Source organism: Mizuhopecten yessoensis, unplaced genomic scaffold (genome assembly GCF_002113885.1).
Source record: "Mizuhopecten yessoensis strain PY_sf001 unplaced genomic scaffold, ASM211388v2 scaffold775, whole genome shotgun sequence".
NCBI classification, from domain to species: Eukaryota; Metazoa; Mollusca; class Bivalvia; order Pectinida; family Pectinidae; genus Mizuhopecten; species Mizuhopecten yessoensis.
The window spans coordinates 410,506-429,788 of NW_018403715.1; the positions used below are offsets into that span (position 1 = coordinate 410,506).

Sequence of the window (19,283 nt, forward strand, 5' to 3'; positions counted from 1 at the left end):
CCGCCATTTTGAAAAACTATTTCAAACTTAAAGTAAAGTTCTACTTGGCCGATTGAACTGAAACTTTGTAGGAATGATCGAATCATGGTCCTGACAAAGTGTTGTTATTTTTCGGGTCAATCAGAAATACAATTTGGCTGCCATGGCCGCTATTTTGTAAATACCTATTTCAAACTTAAAAACAAGTTCTAATAGGCCGATCTCACTTAAAATCGGTCTAGGAATGATCAGCTCATGGTCCTGACAAAGTTAAGTTAACATCATACTTAACTATTTTTTACTCAAATTGGTACATATTTCAACAACAAAAATAAATACTGTAGGACTCAGGTGACCGTTAAGGCCCATGGGCCTCTTGTTTACCAATCAAATAGATAGCCGCATGCTTTTAATTTGGCTATGACATATTCCAGGGTTGCAAAGAACGTAAGTGAGCGTCTGGAGTATCAAGAATGGGCTCAGTGCTGAAGTGAAGTTGTAGAACTAAACAGTAACTTTGAGATTGAACGGAGATACGGTATATTTATTGTGTGATTCGAACATGTAAACCATCATGTCGCTAAAACTTCAGAAATTAAAAATAGTACGGTACATGTACATTTTTGATCTCCTTCCGTTACATAGAGTAGAGCTCTACAGCTAAAATACGTACTCAAAGTTTTAAACATGTAAAAATACTTGTGCCACATTTTGATTCTTTTCAATTATGTTTTGATACTCTATATATTGAATCAGAAATGTAAGCTTCGAATTCCAACACTTCGATTTGAAGGTTCTGGGCTCTTGCATTAATATGACCAACTTTGGATGAGAACACCTTAAATTATTTAAAACAATTTCACCATTTGCCTATGTGTGTGGGGGGTGTTTCTTTTCTTTAATTTCAGTTTCATTTTGTTGGTTCAACCTTTTTTTCTCTCTCAAAAACTCTCAATTTTAAGTTTGCCAGCCCAGAGCATAAGTAAAAGATTGTCCTCCTCTAGCTATATACATCTAATGTTTTCAAAAGTTGTATATCCTTATCACTGATTGGTTGTATAGGCAGAGCCCAGCCAATGAAAGTGAGTGTCACATTGACACTGACATTGAAACAGCATGCAGAAATAGTCTAATTACGAGTTATCCAAAATGTATTATGAATCAAACGCAAACAATTGGCCATATAACTGAGTAATGGTAAATTGTGACACTTTTAATTATACCCCCGCAACAAAGTTAGGGGGGGTATACTGGAATCACCGTCTGTCTGGATGTCTGTCTGCCGTCCGCAGTAACTTGTCGGGGAAAACTCCTCCTTAACTAACAGGTGGATTTCATTGAAACTTTGCATGCACCCGCATTTTTAATTTGTGATTTCGACCCTTTTTGATGTAGTTATGCCCCTTTGTGCAAAATACTTGTCTGTGTAACTCCTCCTTAACTAACAGGTGGATTTCATTGAAACTTTGCATGAATGATCAGTATCTTATGTTGTTGTGCACCAGCATTTTAATTTGTGATTTCGACCCTTTTTGATGGAGTTATGCCCCTTTGTGCAAAATACTTGTCCGTGTAACTCCTCCTTAACTAACAGGTGGATTTCATTGAAACTTTACATGAATGATCAGTATCTCATGTTGTTATGCACCGACATTTTATTTTGGGATTTCAACCCTTTTTGGTGGATTTATGCCCCTTTATGCAAAATACTTGTTGTATTTGACCTTTAACATAATGCTGTAAATTGTTATGTTTGTGAAACCCCTGCAGGTCGGGGAACATAAAAAGAATACACCTGCTATTTCCCCCACTGCATGAGCGTAAGAGGTGACTAGTGTGGAGATCCCCCTGCAGCATTGGGGATTCGCTTTTGTGTCCTCTTTTCGGGGACAAAAATTGACGAAATAATTCTGCATCTACATATTATTTTTTATTTTTTTTGTAATGAAATAGTGATTAAGTCATTACTGGTGGGAGACTATATTGCTTTGCATTAGTAAGCCTTTAACTTACAGTTCTAGTTTATATAGTAGTAGGGGTAATAGTTAGCCTTTGGCATACATTTCTAGTTTTCAAATTATTTAAAATTCTGGAAAATTTACACATTCAACTTCATATCATATCATTTAAACAAGATGACTTGTATATGTGAATAGTTTGTCCTGAACATGAGTTCAAGTTTAAATAGAAGAAAAAATTCTGCAGATATTTTCAAAATTCACCATAATAATATTTTAATGCTGTAGTCATTGTTGCTCTATGTATGTAGCAGGGTTTGCCTTCAGTGCTACACCTTCTACACAAGCCTCCGCCACAGGGGGATTCAAGTTTGGAACGCCCGCGGCAGCATCAACACCTGCTGCTGGCTTCAATTTTGGCCAACAAGCCAGCACAACCACAACACCAGCCACAGGATTCAATTTTGGGACAGCCACTGCCGGCACTGCGGCCCCCACTGCTGCCCCTACTGCCACACCAGGTGGAACTGGATTTGCCTTCAACACTCGTAATACTGTTATTTGTGTTAATAGAAACATTTATAGCAAAATTTTATGATCAATCATTGGTTACCATTAAATTTGATACTAGTGATGAATTCATAATCGTTCTAAAGCAAAAAATTACAATGGGAACATACAATGTACTGTTGTTGTGATTTGCTTTTACGCAAATGAAAAATAATACAATGTAAGAAATATATTACTTCAACAATTGATAATGCAAATATAATGCATGTAAGTGGTAATAAATATCAGTAGAATTCTGTTGCTTAACTCTAGTTAGTATCTAGCAAGGAGACTGACTCAAAATTGAATTGCTCTGCTGAAAACTCCATAATATCTCCAAACATATATTCCACCTAAAATTTATTGTGAATTCTGTAGCCAATTAATCGGTTTATTGGTCTAATTGACCAATAGTCAACAAAGTTGATTAATCCGGACAACAGTACTGTATTATCTTTCCCTATATTTGATTTGTCATTTTTAGGGTAAACAGGGTCATAATTTCTTAAAATGTGTCACTTTGTTTGAAATATACCTCATATACTTTGTCAGCTACATTTGCCAAATATTGTATTTGTGTTCCTCCTGTGATTGCATACTTTTCCTACTGAAATCAGGTCTTATACCCGAATAAAAAAAAAATGATTATAATAATAATTATTCGAGGTTCTTATTACACCTTTATCACAACCTAAATTATTATCCGTGGTTATTGGGCCTTTTTGCAACCAGCCAGTATCTTTCTCAACTCTCTTGGGAGCATACAGCTGGTGCTGCCATTTCGGTGCTCACAACTAGCATTTAACAATTCCAGCACTGCCCAACCACATACTCATTTGCAGCTGAGTAGACTGAAAAAAGCAGAGTAAAGTATCTTGTTCAAAGATACAAGACAGTGTCGTGACGTGACTTGGAACCTGCAATTAGTTCACCATTATCACTGTTTCAACAACATACATCTTTAATTTTATTATATACGATTGCCAAACTATGTGAGTACCGATATTAGTTCTTGTCCGCCACAATATTCAGAGTTATGGCCCCTTGTTTATTTCTAAAACAAAACTTCTTCTAGAGGAAGGGGACAATGGATGATAATACTTTTTTTTACTTTGACAGCTGTCGCCACATCAGCCACAGGAATTAGCCAGCCAACAGCTGATGCCACACCAGGCTTTAATTTTGCCACAACTATAAGCTCGACAACGTCCACGAATACTGCTGGTACCTCAGGTATGAGACATCGATATTGTATTATTGTATTATTATGGCAAAAAAAAAGTTTTCATAGAAACAACATCAGTGCCTTCAGACTGCTTATTTTGTCTTTTGAATTTTAATGCTGAATTTGACAGAAAATAAAGACATTGTACTTGTCAACAGGTGGCCTGAATTTGCAAGCTGGAGGGGCACCTGGACTTCTTAGTACTCCAACTGGACTTCTTGGTACTCCAGCTGGACTTCTTAGTACTCCAGCAACTCAGTCAACTGGAATATTAGGAGCCAGCACTGCTGCACCGGGGTTGACACTTGGTGGCAGCACTGCTGCAGCAGGTCTGACACTTGGTGGCAGCAATGCTGCACCAGGTTTAACACTTGGTGGCAGCACTGCTACACCTGGTCTGATATTAGGTGGCAGTACTGCAGTAACGGCTGGTCTGACATTAGGGTCCAACACCCCAGCTTCAACTGGTCTGACACTTGGTGGCAGCACTGCTGCACCTGGTCTGACACTAGGGTCGAACAACCCAGCTTCTACTGGCCTGACATTTGGTGGTAGTACTGCAACAAACACAGGGCTAAAATTGCCGTCATCAACTGCTGCTTCAACTTCGGCAGCCACTGGATTGTCGCTACAGGGAGCCCTGGCCCCAAAGACATCGGCCCAAGGCTTCACAGCCCCAACATCAACGACTGCTGCAACGTAAGTAGGAAACTAAATACTGCGTTTTATATCTCAAGACCTTAACAAGGATTTATACCTTTTGTTTTCAAATTAAAGCCAGCATGACGTGTTAATAATTGGCTACCAATCTTAATGGTCTTAAGACTATATAGCATGCATTTCGGCATGAATGATAAAGACAACTCGTTAAATAATCTGTTTTCTTTCTTTCAAAATCATTGTCAGATTGTAAGATATCAAATACATTTCTCATTCTTCCGTCAAGAATTTTTATATTGTATCTTTTACATAAGTAGTTTGATAGTATACATCACACTATTGATCATTTTGCTAAAATATACTCAATATGCTGTTTTAGAGATACATTTTCTCTCTGGTTTTGATCAGGTTTGAGATATGCATGCCACATGTTAGGTGAGCGTGTAGATTTCCTGTAAACAGTAAACACCATTCATAAGTCAGCTGTCACAAAAAGTATACACTGCAAAGAATTTGGCTTGCAACTGAATCACCTTTACACCAGAATTGTACTAGCCCCTGTACCATGTGACCTCCAAATAATGTGACTTTCAATTTCGAAGGTTGTATCTCGAAAACAACATATTATTCACCTCTCGTTCTGCTATGCTTGACAGTTCACCTCAGATCTGACTATTCATAGCTCACTTTTCCATACCTGACTATTCTCTTATTCTGCTTTATCTGAATACTCACCTCTCAATATATATACTGCTGTGCCTGGCTGTTTACCTCCCGTCTGGATGTGTTGTAGAGCCAATCAGAAACAGATGACATATCAACAATTGGAGGACCACATCAACAAATGGATGTCTGAACTGGACAATCAGGAGAAGGACTTCCTGGAGCAAGCCACACAGGTCAACGCCTGGGACAGATTACTGATAGACAATGGGGAAAAGGTAGCTTACCAAACAAATCTGGGATTAAGTTTTAGCCATCCATCTGTTCTTAGCAGCTGTACATTGTACCTGAATACCAGGCCTCCATCCTTGATTTTGACTTTTAAAGATTATTATCGCCCTTTGTACAGAAACACTCGACAGGTCTTCCTCAAATTTTGTACAGTCGAACCTCGTATCTCGATGTCGACGGGGTCATGGAAAACCTTTTAGTTATCCGTGTATTAAAGTTATGCAGGTTCATAAATTTGGTATGAAATTTGCTGTTTGGACATAGCACTAGAAGTTGTTGATTTTATTAATAGCTAATGCTTGTAATCAATTGATGAATGCTATATGTAATCAGTATAACAAATACGTATACAGGTATGTTATTTTACAATTAAATCGCTAACAAAAAACAAAAAACGTACTCGTTTAAGGCGATCAAAACGGCTGGACCACATTGTGAATTCAGCCTGGTATTAAATTGCTGTTTTTGGCTAGTCTAGATCTTGGCAAAGTCTTTCCAGGTCTACATTTATATTTGCACGTCCGTCAAATTTTACTTCTGAAGTGTTACATTTAAACATCGTCGAACTATCCCGCTGTCTCCTACCTCGTACTATACAATGCGGAAATGAAAGTGCGCAAGTCTAAAACAAATCACTTTAATGGAGCGTACGCGTATTTGATTCTGTAAATGAAGACACAGACAAAATGATTATATCGTACATGTAACACATTGATCCATTAAAGCCAAATGTGACACCTGACACCTCTTCAACTCGATGTAATCAACAGCAATTATTGTATTGTTCTTAGGTCTCTCGATCGACTTTCAAAGCCATACTTGCTCCTGTAAAAACATGAACCTGTGAAGCTGTCCTAGGTTTTGATTTTAACTGTGGAACTTTTTTATGCATGACCACGCTTTGTGATCAATTTTCTGGTTTGCACTGTCGTCTGTTTGGGTGTACCATCAGAATACTGTTGATCAACATTGATGAAGTTTGGATTTTTATTAGCTTACCTGGTCCAAAGGACCATGGTGAGCTAATGCCATACCGCAGCGTTTGTCGTCCATCCGTCAACTTTTCCTTTAAAACGCTACTAGTCCTGAACAGCCAAGTAGATTTTGACTAAATTTGGTCTGAAGCATCCTTGAGTATAAACGGTGGGTGTGGGGCCGAGGGACAGGGCCCAATAGAGAAAATAAAGCAAATTCTTTAACATCCTTCTCCTCCTGTAGGAATGAAAGGATTTGTTCCATATTTGGTCAGAAGCATCCTTAGGGGAAGGGGAACAAATTTTGTATAAATGGTGGGTCTGGTCCCCCTTGGGGCTGAGGGACAGGGCCCAGGGACGGGGCCCAGGGACGGGGCCCAATAAGGGAAATATAGCAAGTTCTTAAAAATCCTTCTTCTCCTGTAGGAATGAAAGGATTTGTTCCATATTTGGTTTGAAGCATCCTTGGGTGATGGGGAACCTATTTTGTATAAACCATGGGTCTGGGCCCCAAGGGGCCTGAGGGGCGGGGCCCAATGGGGAAACATAGCAACTTCTTTAAAATCCTTCTTCTTCTGTAGGAATGAAAGGATTTGTCCATATTTGGTTTGAAGCATTCTTGGGTGAAGGGGAACCAATTTGTATAAATGGTGGGTCTGGCCGGGCCCAATAGGGGAAATATAACAAATTCTTTAAAATCCTTCTTCTTCTTTTGGAATGAAAAGATTTGTTCCATATTTCTGGCCCTCCAGGGGCCTGAGGGGTGGGGCCAAATAGGGGAAACATAGCAAATTGCAAATTATTTTTTTAAATCTTCCTTCTGTAGGAATGAAAGGATTTCTTCCCAATTTGGTCTCGAGGATCTTGGGGGGAAAAAGGGACTTAATTTTGTATAAACAGTGAGTGTGGTTTCCCTGGGAGCAGAAGGGCAGGGCCCAATAGGGGAAACAGCAAATTCTTCAAATACCTTCTTATTCTGTACGAATAACAGGATTTTGTCCAAATTTGGTATGAAGCATCTTTGGGTGAAGGGGAACCAATTTTGTATTTTGTATTTCATGCTAGTCTACTCACGAAAGATGTTCATAAACACAGAATGCCGAGATGTCATACTTTTGCGTTTTATTTGTATCAAAGAATTAATAAGTGACAAAATGAAATTAGATCACTATGAAGTAGACAGTGTTTTGATGTTGGATTTACGCTATTGAAACCAATATCTTACTTCGAGGTATCCGTGTTTTTCAACGTTTCAAGGTTTGAATTACCAGAGTTTTATTTACTAGAATTACTACGATAAAGAAGAGGTTTGGCCAGGACCGGAGAAATACCTCGAGATAAACGGGGTCTTCGAGTTAAAAGAATTTGAGATAACGAGGTTCGACTGTATATATGTTTACCTTGGTGTTTAGTTTTGTGCTCAGAAAGTCGTAGAGAAGTCTACCTCAATTTCACAGATAGGTTTCTCTCTGTCTGTAATAAGGGCCCCGTATCAGAGATACAGGTGCCCTATAGTAACCACTCTGTCCGTCTGTCCTGGCTGATAACTTTGGTATTTATTGACCGATTTACATGAAACTTGGTCAAGATGTTCAGTTCACGAAAATACACACTAAGGTAAAAAGTCAAGGTCAAAGGTCAAGGTTCAAAGGTCCAGGTCAAATTTTGCATCTTTTCAATAATTAACATTTTGTTATGACATGATGAAGCAAAGTTGATCAGAATTAAACAAGGAGTCAACTGACCAAAGGTCAAGGTCATAGGTCAAGGTTAAATTTCATATCTTTTCACTGGTGAACATTTCCTTATGACACTTCGAAGCAATGTTGGTCAGAATTAAACACGGAGTCAATTGACCAAAGGTCAAGGTTACTGGGTCAAAGGTCAAGGTCAAATTTTGTATCTTTTCACTGATTAACATTTTTATTATGTTTATGATCAAAGTTGTTCAGAACTTAACACGGAGTCAACTGACCTAAGGTCCAGGTTATGGGGTCCAAAGGTTCAAGGTCAAGGTCAAGTTTTGCATTTTTCACTGATGAACATTTTGGTATGGTATTTTGAAACAAAGTTAGGCGGAATTAAAGAATAAGTCAACTGACCAAAGATCAGGGTCACTGGGTAAAAAGTCAAGGTCATTTGGGTCCAAAGGTCAAAGACAAATTGGATCTCTGACTATGAACCTGGCTCTTGATGGAGGAGGTATTTAAGGTGAAATAAAACAAATCAAAGCTAACAAATGAGTATTGCACTGATATTTACATTTCTGTTAGCCCAGCAAATATGGAGGTGGAAGGAAACAAGACTCACATCATAGTACATGTAAAATGTTTATTTTGCTTCCTTGCGATTCTTTTTGAAGTCCAAATGTCAAACGTCAAGCTCAGCTATATGAGCAGATTGCTTCTTGATGATTATGGGGGATATATTGCCACAAGATAGGGCCCTTACTGTCCTCTCAGTGTTCTAGTTATGCTTACATGTGGATACATTTACATGTGGATACATCCTAAGGAGTATTACACCAATATTTCAAATGTAGGTCACTGTGACATGTTTGGTTGGTGTTAAGTTAAGTTCCATTTCTTTAAAAGACTTTCATTTAGCCTCATTTTCAACAAAGCAGGAAACAGAGACATGTGTTGTTTATCAAACGTTGTAAAGTTTTCCCTGTATAACAGATATCTGCGTTGAACAGTGACATGGAGCGAGTAAAGATTGACCAACAGAAACTTGACCATGAGCTGGACTTCATCAAGTCTCAGCAGCAAGAGCTGTCTGACCTCTTGATCCCACTGGAGAAGTCTGTCGAACAACAGCCCAACATCAACTTCCAGCAGCATGCTGACCTAGAACGGGAGCACACGTAGGTCATACTTTGGTTACAAACATGTAGGTCATTGTAACATCATTACACATTGATACACCCTACTTCTTACATACATTTCTATTTGTTACAAATCTGAGGGCATGATAATTTAAATATCACTGCATCTGTTTATTAAAAATTGATTCTTCCTTCTGTAGCATTTTCATTGGTTGATCTTAATGCAAAGAATTGACTTTTGAAAGTGGCACTCAGATTTTGTAATAGCTGTATTGAAAATCTAGAAAAGAGATTCTGTGAATGTGCATATAAAACTTGGCAAAAGTAAGTTCATCAGTCTTATTCTATTACCCATTTCATGACAAAAAGTCTGTCCTACTTTCAAGTCAAGGACAATGTAAAAACTTATGTTTTCATCGCTTTGTGTGTTGTAACATGCCTGAAAGGCATAATGTTTGACACTTCATAAAATGAATGCAATTAACAACATAACCATGTATTTCTTTACTGTGGGAACTGTATTCTATAGTATTTTGTGTTATTGAGAGATAATTCAGCCCTCAGAAAAAGCTCTAGTTTAAATCTACGATTAATCAAAATTGTACATTATACACACTGTCAGTTCTGAGAGGTAACTAAGAATACACATATGGACAAAAGACAGGAAACATACATTCCACAACTGTCTACCTTTGCAGATATCAATTGGCAGAGAATGTTGATGCCCAGCTGAAGAGGATGGTACAGGACCTAAAGGAGATCATAGATCACCTTAACATGACAAACTCCAACCAGGACAACTCAGACCCAGTAAGTGCTCAGTATAGCCGGGCGGTTTTGCAGAACTATATTTATATATGATTTATTCGCTACAAGGGTAAGATATCAAATTAAGTAATCTGTTTTAATTTCAGCTCTTGGAGCTTACTATAAATGACAATGTAGGATAAAAATTTAAGGATCCCTGTACCACTGCCAAAAACTGAAACTATGTGTTTGAAACTGGGTTTTCCGTCATTACTATAGCCTTTCCGAAAAGAAAACCTTGCAGGACTTTTATGAGAAATAATAGATATGAAATAAACAAAATGTAAACAAATACCAGTGTTCTGAATGTAAAACAATCACCAGGGCCAGACCGGGATTCGAACCTGTTCGATTAATGTTGCCAGTAGAATTATGTTTATTGTTTCAAAATTGTTTTCCTTGCAGACGCAGCAGGTAACAAAGATATTGAACTCACACATGGATTCCTTACAATGGATTGATCAGAACTCAGGTAATAAGATTCTCCCTGACAAACTGTAAAACGTGGATGTTTTCATGCACATTATTGGAAGCTGAAATAAATGTTACGAGAGACTAAATGTCTATCACAATGTTATGAGAGACTAAATGTCTATCACAATGTTATGAGAGACTAAATGTCTATCACAATGTTATGAGAGACTTAATGTCTATCACAATGTTTCTTCAAGAAACACAATAAGATAAATAGCAACATTCATTCTCAATCCAACCTTGCAGGACTAATAGAATCTTCCCCTACCTTGGGGGTGTGACAGAGAAATGTTAAATCCAAGGGGTGATCTATTTGATTGTCAAACCTAAAGCTCTGTCGTGGGTTTGATAACCAAATAACCAGGGTTGGAGATTTCCCTGTTTCACCCTCATGGTAGGGGAAAATTTGTTGAATTCCCGAAAAAACACCATTTCACGGTACAAAAACTTACTGATTACGAGTACAAACTCAAATGGAGAAATAAGTTATACATGTATCAAACTTGTAATTAATTTGTTGACCTATGAATTCATGGATGAAAATAAACCACAAAATTAAACAAATTAAAAAAACCACCAAAATTAGTGATTTCACAGTTATATTTTAAAATAATATTTCAGTTTTTTTTTTATTTATCCCAAAAAATGACCAAAATGGCTGTGGTTATTATTAGCTTTTTTTAGCTTATGCCATGGTGCCGCGTCCGTCGTCCAGCGTTAATATTTTACTTTTTTTAAACAACTTCTTTTTGATAACCAAAAGGCCTAGCGTAATGATATTTGGCCGATAGCATGCTGGGTTGAAGGGCTACAAACTTTGTTCAAATAAATTACCTTCACTTATATTCAAGGTCACCGGGGTCAATTGTCTTTTAAATCTTAAAACAACTTCTTCTGAATAACCAAGAAAGAAAAAAAATATTATCCACGTACCTAACACTGAAACCAAAACCAGAGAAAACATTTCCTCAGAGCACATACTCTTGTTATTAACCAATCTGAGCCTCTGAGAACTTATGTGATATTTTTATCATGATACGCCTCATATCGTAAGCATCGTATCGTGAGGTATGCGTATCGTTGCAGCCCTAGCTAATACAGTGTTAATTGGTTATTTTTCTACCAATTGCAGATTATTGAGGCTTATTTAATACTATCAGTAATTTGTGTTTGTGTTCTAAGATCAATAAATCTCATTACAGCTTTACTGGGCAGAAAAGTCGACGAAATTTCCAAGCAAATGGAAATGCAGAGGAAGGAACAAGAACGCAACTTCAGACTGGTTTACAACTGAACTGTTTCACCAATACGATCAGTTTACATAGGATGTATTATAGTCATGGACATATGAAAACTGAAGATTATGTGGGTCATGTTTTCTGTTTTACTGAGATCCAAGTGTCACATTTCATGTCTAACATAAAACTGAAGACAAGGAATTATGTGTCTGTGTACCGTGTAATATTACTACAAAAATTCACTAACTTTAGTGTGCAGCCACTATATAAAACTGGAATAAGAGTATAGACAGGGTAAATAGTGGAGGAATAGGAAAAATTGGTGATTTTCTGTAACAGAATGTTTTCACTTTAATACAGCTATGTCTGTTTCAAGGTAAAATAAACAAAAAAGAAAAACTCTTCTTGTGTTGCTCTATCTATCGTCCATATTAGGGAGAATACACAAATTTGAAAGCACTGATGTCACTTTCCAAGGAATTGCTACTGTATGGTATCAAAATGAAAGGTGGATACCTTGGAAAGGTAGGTTACTGTTAAGCTGGGAAATCTCCTTAGATATTACTTTATCTTTTATAGATAAGGGAGAATACTCAAAGTTGTGAGCTTTAAATATCATGATTATAACTTGTGTAGTGGTGTCTGATACCGTAAGTTCTGATTATCGTTTTCGTAAAAATAAATATTAATGAACATGTTAAACTTGTCATTCATTATGTTGCCTGATTACAGTGTTTTTGTTGCCTAAATTTCACAACAGCCTCTTCCTTTATGAATTGGGAAAATATTGCATTATTTATATTGAATTTGGGAACATACTCCTCAGTTTTGGGTCATTTTGCGAAATAATGCACTTTTTAGCTAGGGGAAACAGCCTGTATTCGGCAGTAAAACTGAGCAAAGTAAAATCACCAGATAAGCCAATTAGTTGTTTTCAGAATCAAGTTTGATTATTACATCACAATAAACTCTACTGTGGTATAAAAGAAATGCTCAGTGAGTTGGTGTGATTTTTATTTTATTAAATTGTTCAGCAAATGTAGGGTTTTCTTGCACAACATTAAAGTATATGTACTACTATAGATTCATTGCCAGATACATTTCTATGGTACATTTTGTATTCCTTTGTATCTGACATGCTTTCGTAGTCTTCATTTGTACTGGGTAAGTTGCTATACACTTCATTTCATTTTGTGCTTGTCTAGTATTGCTGTGAAATGTAAATACATGTACCTAAGATTTTTAGCTTGGAATAATGTTCACCAGTTATACATGAAACAAAAGCCTTTCTGGAAATCTGTTCAAAGGAAAGAAACATACTGTCAATCTTATATAGATTTATATTCATCAGATGATCACCATATTTATAAATTTCCTGGAAATTCCATCTATTCACCGGCCAAACATTTCTGGCATTTAAATTCATCTTAACAAAAGGAAATATATGTCTGGTCATAACCATGTGGACAATGTATCCATCATCCTTGTTGACAAATAAAATTTGTTAAGTGAAAAATGAGTGCTTGTTTTGTTTATTCCTGAATTCTTTTTAATACATGTACCTATCAAAACCTCACCTGGCCTGAAGGGCCATGTGAGCTTATGCTGTAATGCGTCGTCCGTCCGTCAACTTTTTCTTTTGAAAGACTTCTTCTAAAGAACTTGAGGACCTAGGGTCATGATACTTGGCCAGTAGGTACCTGGGATGGAGTGCTATAAAGTTTCCTCATGAGGACATAAAAATCCTGTCTAGGTTCTACACCAAGCGGTTGGAGGTTAATTGTTTTATATTCCTCACACATAGTTTATTGTTTGTCTGTTTTTCTCAAGTCTCCTGCTTTTCTGAGGATTTTCGCAAACAAGGAGGTTAGTATGGTGAATGCAACATTAATTATAAACTTTCTAAATATTTTACAAATGAATTCAGAACTTTTTTGGAAAGAGATATAAAACGATGATAAGCTAAAAATCAAAGCAGCCTGCAAAAGATTCCCATCTTGTTTGTTTGATGTGAATCTTCTTTATTAAACAGTTGCTTCACAGGTCCCAGGGTAAAAAGGATGCTTCATAGAAAATTGAATTATGATGAATTTGGTTTTATTTTGTTTTAATGTCAAAGCTATTAACAACTTAGGTCATTGAAGGGCGTATATTGAAAATGACCGTCGGACCAAGTCTCTAGAGGTATGCTAGACCCATGCGCAAATTCTGGAAGCATGGATTTGTTCATCTCCTCATTTCCAGCAAGCAGTTACAGTTTATATAAAGGGAATCCAAATTGTTTGTATTTCTTTATTCAGCCATTATCCTTAAGAAAGGATTTTTTTATTAGCTCACCTAGCCCGAAGGGCCAAGTGAGCTAATGCCGTGGTGCGGCGTCCTCCGTCCATCCGGAGTCTGGCGTCAATATTTTACTTTAAACAACTTCTTCTGAATAACCAAGAGGCCCAGGATGATGATATTTGGCCAGTAGCATGCTGGGATGAAGGGCTACCAAGTTTGTTTAAAAGAATAACCTTGACCCACTTTCAAGGTCACAGGGGTCAAATATATTAAAATCTTCAAACGACTTCTTCTCAATAACCAAAAGGCCCAGGCTACTGATATTTGGCCTGTAGCATGCTGGGATGAAGGGCTACCGAGTTTGTTCAAATGAATGCCATTGACTCACTTTCAAGGTCACATGGGTCAAATGTCGTAAACTCTTCAAACAACTTCTTCTGAATAACCAAAAGGCCCAGGGTACTGAAATTGGGCCTGTAGCATGCTGGGTTGAAGGGCTACCAAGATTGTTCAAATGAATGACATTGACTAACTCTCAAGGTGACAGGGGTTAAATGTCTTTAAATCTCCAAACAATTTCTTCTCAATAACCAAAAGGCCCAGGGGACTGATATTGGGCCTGTATCATGCTGGGATGAAGGGCTACCAAGTTTGTTCAAATGAATGACATTGACTAACTCTCAAGGTGACAGGGGTCAAATGTCTTTAAATCTCCAAACAACTTCTTCTCAATAACCAAAGGCCCAGGGTACTGATATTGGGCCTGTAGCATGCTGGGATGAAGGGCTACTAAGTTTGTTCAAATAAATGACTTTGACCCACGTTCAAGGTCACAGGCGACAAATGTCGTAAAATCTTCAAACCACTTCTCAATAACCAAAAGGCCCAGGGTACTGATGTTGGGCCTGTAGCATGCTGAGATGAAGGACTACCAAGTTTGTTCAAATGAATGACATTGACCCAATTTCAACCTAATGTCCTTGTTCAACATTCAAGGTCACAGGCGTCATATTTTAATTGGTTCTTATGAATCAAACACTGATATTCTGCCTGTAGCTGTATTTTAGTCCACTTTTAAGATTACAAGTGTGAGATAAATACCAGGTGAGCGATGCAGGCCCATTGGGCCTCTTGTTTGTATGTAATTTCACAAGGTTGGGCCTTGTTCAACTGGATCTTTAGGGGTTAGGTACTCAAAATGTAATCTGCATTCATTCAACTGTGGCTGAAAGAATCTTCATTTGTATGGTCCCTACCAAGGTCAAATGACACTCATCTATCTTTTTCAAAATAGTTCAAAACATGAAAGGTTTAAGTAGTGCAACAGACAAAATTAGTTCGGCCTTATAGGCTGAGGTGATCTTAAATCAGACAAGTATGAGTGACAGTTTTCTTAACAAGTAGTACCCATTTTTCATTCTTATTCAATAAGGGTATACATTCCTAATCTTTCATTGAGACCAATATTGCAAAAAAACATTTGAAAGAGGATTAATAACTAATCAGATGTGATTATTAGTACCCAAAGTTCTGTTACGCTCAAAATTTTATTTAATTCTTGTCCTGAAAATTCATTTTGAAAATGTTTGTACATTTTACTTTCACAATCAAAACCAAGATGTGGTGGAACTGATACTTCAATAAACTAACGTTACCAAAATGAGGTGTAAATAAGTTAACAATACAAATAGATTCAAGTAAACTGCAATTCCTAAAATAAAAAATGTGAAAACCTGTAGCCAAAAAGTGAAATACAGGGGTAATTCAAACGTCAAGGCAATCCATAGTCTCCCACCGGTAATGGTTACTTATTTACCATGCTGCACTCTGTTAGTCAAGGCAATCCATAGTCTCCCACCGGTAATGGTTACTTATTTACCAAGCTGCACTCTGTTAGTCAAGGCAATCCATAGTCTCCCACCGGTAATGGTTACTTATTTACCAAGCTGCACTCTGTTAGTCAAGGCAATCCATAGTCTCCCACCGGTAATGGTTACTTATTTACCAAGCTGCACTCTGTTAGTCAAGGCAATCCATAGTCTCCCACCGGTAATGGTTACTTATTTACCAAGCTGCACTCTGTTAGTCAAGGCAATCCATAGTCTCCCACCGGTAATGGTTACTTATTTACCAAGCTGCACTCTGTTAGTCAAGGCAATCCATAGTCTCCCACCGGTAATGGTTACTTATTTACCAAGCTGCACTCTGTTAGTCAAGGCAATCCATAGTCTCCCACCGGTAATGGTTACTTATTTACCAAGCTGCACTCTGTTAGTCAAGGCAATCCATAGTCTCCCACCGGTAATGGTTACTTATTTACCAAGCTGCACTCTGTTAGTCAAGGCAATCCATAGTCTCCCACCGGTAATGGTTACTTATTTACCAAGCTGCACTCTGTTAGTCAAGGCAATCCATAGTCTCCCACCGGTAATGGGTACTTATTTACCAAGCTGCACTCTGTTAGTCAAGGCTGTCCATAGTCTCCCACCGGTAATGGTTACTTATTTACCAAGCTGCACTCTGTTAGTCAAGGCAATCCATAGTCTCCCACCGGTAATGGGTACTTATTTACCAAGCTGCACTCTGTTAGTCAAGGCAATCCATAGTCTCCCACCGGTAATGGGTACTTATTTACCAAGCTGCACTCTGTTAGTCAAGGCAATCCATAGTCTCCCACCGGTAATGGGTACTTATTTACCAAGCTGCACTCTGTTAGTCAAGGCAATCCATAGTCTCCCACCGGTAATGGGTACTTATTTACCAAGCTGCACTCTGTTAGTCAAGGCAATCCATAGTCTCCCACCGGTAATGGGTACTTATTTACCAAGCTGCACTCTGTTAGTCAAGGCAATCCATAGTCTCCCACCGGTAATGGGTACTTATTTACCAAGCTGCACTCTGTTAGTCAAGGCAATCCATAGTCTCCCACCGGTAATGGTTACTTATTTACCAAGCTGCACTCTGTTAGTCAAGGCAATCCATAGTCTCCCACCGGTAATGGGTACTTATTTACCAAGCTGCACTCTGTTAGTCAAGGCAATCCATAGTCTCCCACCGGTAATGGTTACTTATTTACCAAGCTGCACTCTGTTAGTCAAGGCAATCCATAGTCTCCCACCGGTAATGGTTACTTATTTACCAAGCTGCACTCTGTTAGTCAAGGCAATCCATAGTCTCCCACCGGTAATGGTTACTTATTTACCAAGCTGCACTCTGTTAGTCAAGGCAATCCATAGTCTCCCACCGGTAATGGTTACTTATTTACCAAGCTGCACTCTGTTAGTCAAGGCAATCCATAGTCTCCCACCGGTAATGGTTACTTATTTACCAAGCTGCACTCTGTTAGTCAAGGCAATCCATAGTCTCCCACCGGTAATGGTTACTTATTTACCAAGCTGCACTCTGTTAGTCAAGGCAATCCATAGTCTCCCACCGGTAATGGTTACTTATTTACCAAGCTGCACTCTGTTAGTCAAGGCAATCCATAGTCTCCCACCGGTAATGGTTACTTATTTACCAAGCTGCACTCTGTTAGTCAAGGCAATCCATAGTCTCCCACCGGTAATGGTTACTTATTTACCAAGCTGCACTCTGTTAGTCAAGGCAATCCATAGTCTCCCACCGGTAATGGTTACTTATTTACCAAGCTGCACTCTGTTAGTCAAGGCAATCCATAGTCTCCCACCGGTAATGGGTACTTATTTACCAAGCTGCACTCTGTTAGTCAAGGCTGTCCATAGTCTCCCACCGGTAATGGTTACTTATTTACCAAGCTGCACTCTGTTAGTCAAGGCAATTCATAGTCTCCCACTGGTAATGGTTACTTATTTACCAAGCTGCACTCTGTTAGTCAAGGCAATCCAGTCTCCCACCGGTAATGGTTACTTATTTACCAAGCTGCACTCCGTTAGTCAAGACATACTTGCATACACACTAAATCTGGTTAGCTAAGTGATACAAAAGATGTTCCCCAGACAAACACTTTTCAACAGGATACTGTCAAAGGTCAAAGCATATCACAGTGACCTACTTTTCTTTTACTGCACTCTGCCATCAAAAGATATAACTGTGCAACCAAATCTGGTTACTCCAGATGAAGTTATGCTCCGGATAATCTTTTTCAGAGGTTCAGGTCAAAGGTCAAACCACTGGACACAGGGACCTACTTTTTGTATTTGACATTCTGCCATCACATGCATGATGTATGTACTTGCATACCAAATCTGGTTACACCAGGTGCAATAGCATAGAAGATGTGCCCGTATAATGTTTTCAAAGATTGAGGTTAAGGTCAAACCAGTAACCTTTGTACTGGAACCATTTGGGCCTATCAAGAGGGGCAAAATCAGTTGCATGCATATCAAAAATCCTCGATGTTTTCATTGCTTGTGGTCCGAAATAGTCATTAAATGTATATATGGTTAAAAATATTAAAATTGGAATTTTTTGTCCATCATAATTAACCATAGATCTTCATAACGACTCAATAATAGGTATTGCAAGCGGAGCTATATATGATAAAGTTTGCGTGCCCATTATTTACAGCCCAGCTACGAGCCTGAGGGATGTGTGGTCAGATGATGTGTTATAATACTTCTAATTTTGTATCGTTTCATCTTGGGGTCACAATTTAAATCATCGCCAGCGGGAAATCAACTGGCTTTAATAATAGAGTTTGCTAATCTTCAAAGTACAGCTGCAGTTTGTATCGGCCCTTCGATTGGATTGGCAATATTTTGATATTTTGAACCTATCAAAAAGTAATCCCTGAGTCATCGATGCTATCATATAAGATGCGTGTGTAATACTGTTCAGGAACGAAAGACAACTGCCAGACTGGGATTTGAAATCGAGACCTCCGAGCTCCAAACGGACGCTCTACCAATTGAGCTACTTGGTCGCCTGCGATCTACCCAGTCCAGTTCCGCTACATGCCTCACTTCCATTAGTAAAGTCTTCGATCCTGATGACATACAAGACCCTGTACCACCTTCCGTGGTGGGTATATATTTGGTTAGGCTCCACGTGTAACAGGAAGAGAGATAACTGCAACGGCAGCACCGGGATTCGAGGCCCCTATTCATGAAACCGTTCTCATGCTCAAGCATGGAATTCGTGCTGAACCCAACTTTCTTGTAACTCAATAAATCAGTCACACGATCAAAAAGTCAAATGAAAGTATTGAAAACAGTATTTTGCTTAAAGTCTCTTCAAAGTTTTTTCCAAATCATTGACAAAACAGGATTTTATTATTAAGTTATAACCGGAACAAGACAATCAGACTTGAGCACACAATCCATGCTTGGATACGAGAACGGTTTCATGAATACGGGCCAAGGGAATCTGGGACCCTCC

At 38.3% G+C, this 19,283-nt stretch overlaps 1 protein-coding gene across 1 annotated transcript in view; it reads left to right on the forward strand.

Annotated features, from left to right (window-relative positions):
• Nucleotides 1–12,045, forward strand: part of LOC110452775 (nuclear pore glycoprotein p62-like) — a 13,475-nt gene extending 1,430 nt beyond the window's left edge. Inside the window, exons 3-10 of the mRNA XM_021501455.1 lie at nucleotides 2,249–2,485; nucleotides 3,606–3,719; nucleotides 3,870–4,410; nucleotides 5,165–5,312; nucleotides 8,981–9,165; nucleotides 9,825–9,936; nucleotides 10,339–10,405; nucleotides 11,610–12,045. Of these exons, the coding sequence (XP_021357130.1) occupies nucleotides 2,249–2,485; nucleotides 3,606–3,719; nucleotides 3,870–4,410; nucleotides 5,165–5,312; nucleotides 8,981–9,165; nucleotides 9,825–9,936; nucleotides 10,339–10,405; nucleotides 11,610–11,701 (1,496 nt within the window). The 3' untranslated portion in view covers nucleotides 11,702–12,045. The remainder of the gene's footprint in view (nucleotides 1–2,248; nucleotides 2,486–3,605; nucleotides 3,720–3,869; nucleotides 4,411–5,164; nucleotides 5,313–8,980; nucleotides 9,166–9,824; nucleotides 9,937–10,338; nucleotides 10,406–11,609) is intronic.
• The last annotated feature ends 7,238 nt before the right edge of the window (nucleotides 12,046–19,283 follow it).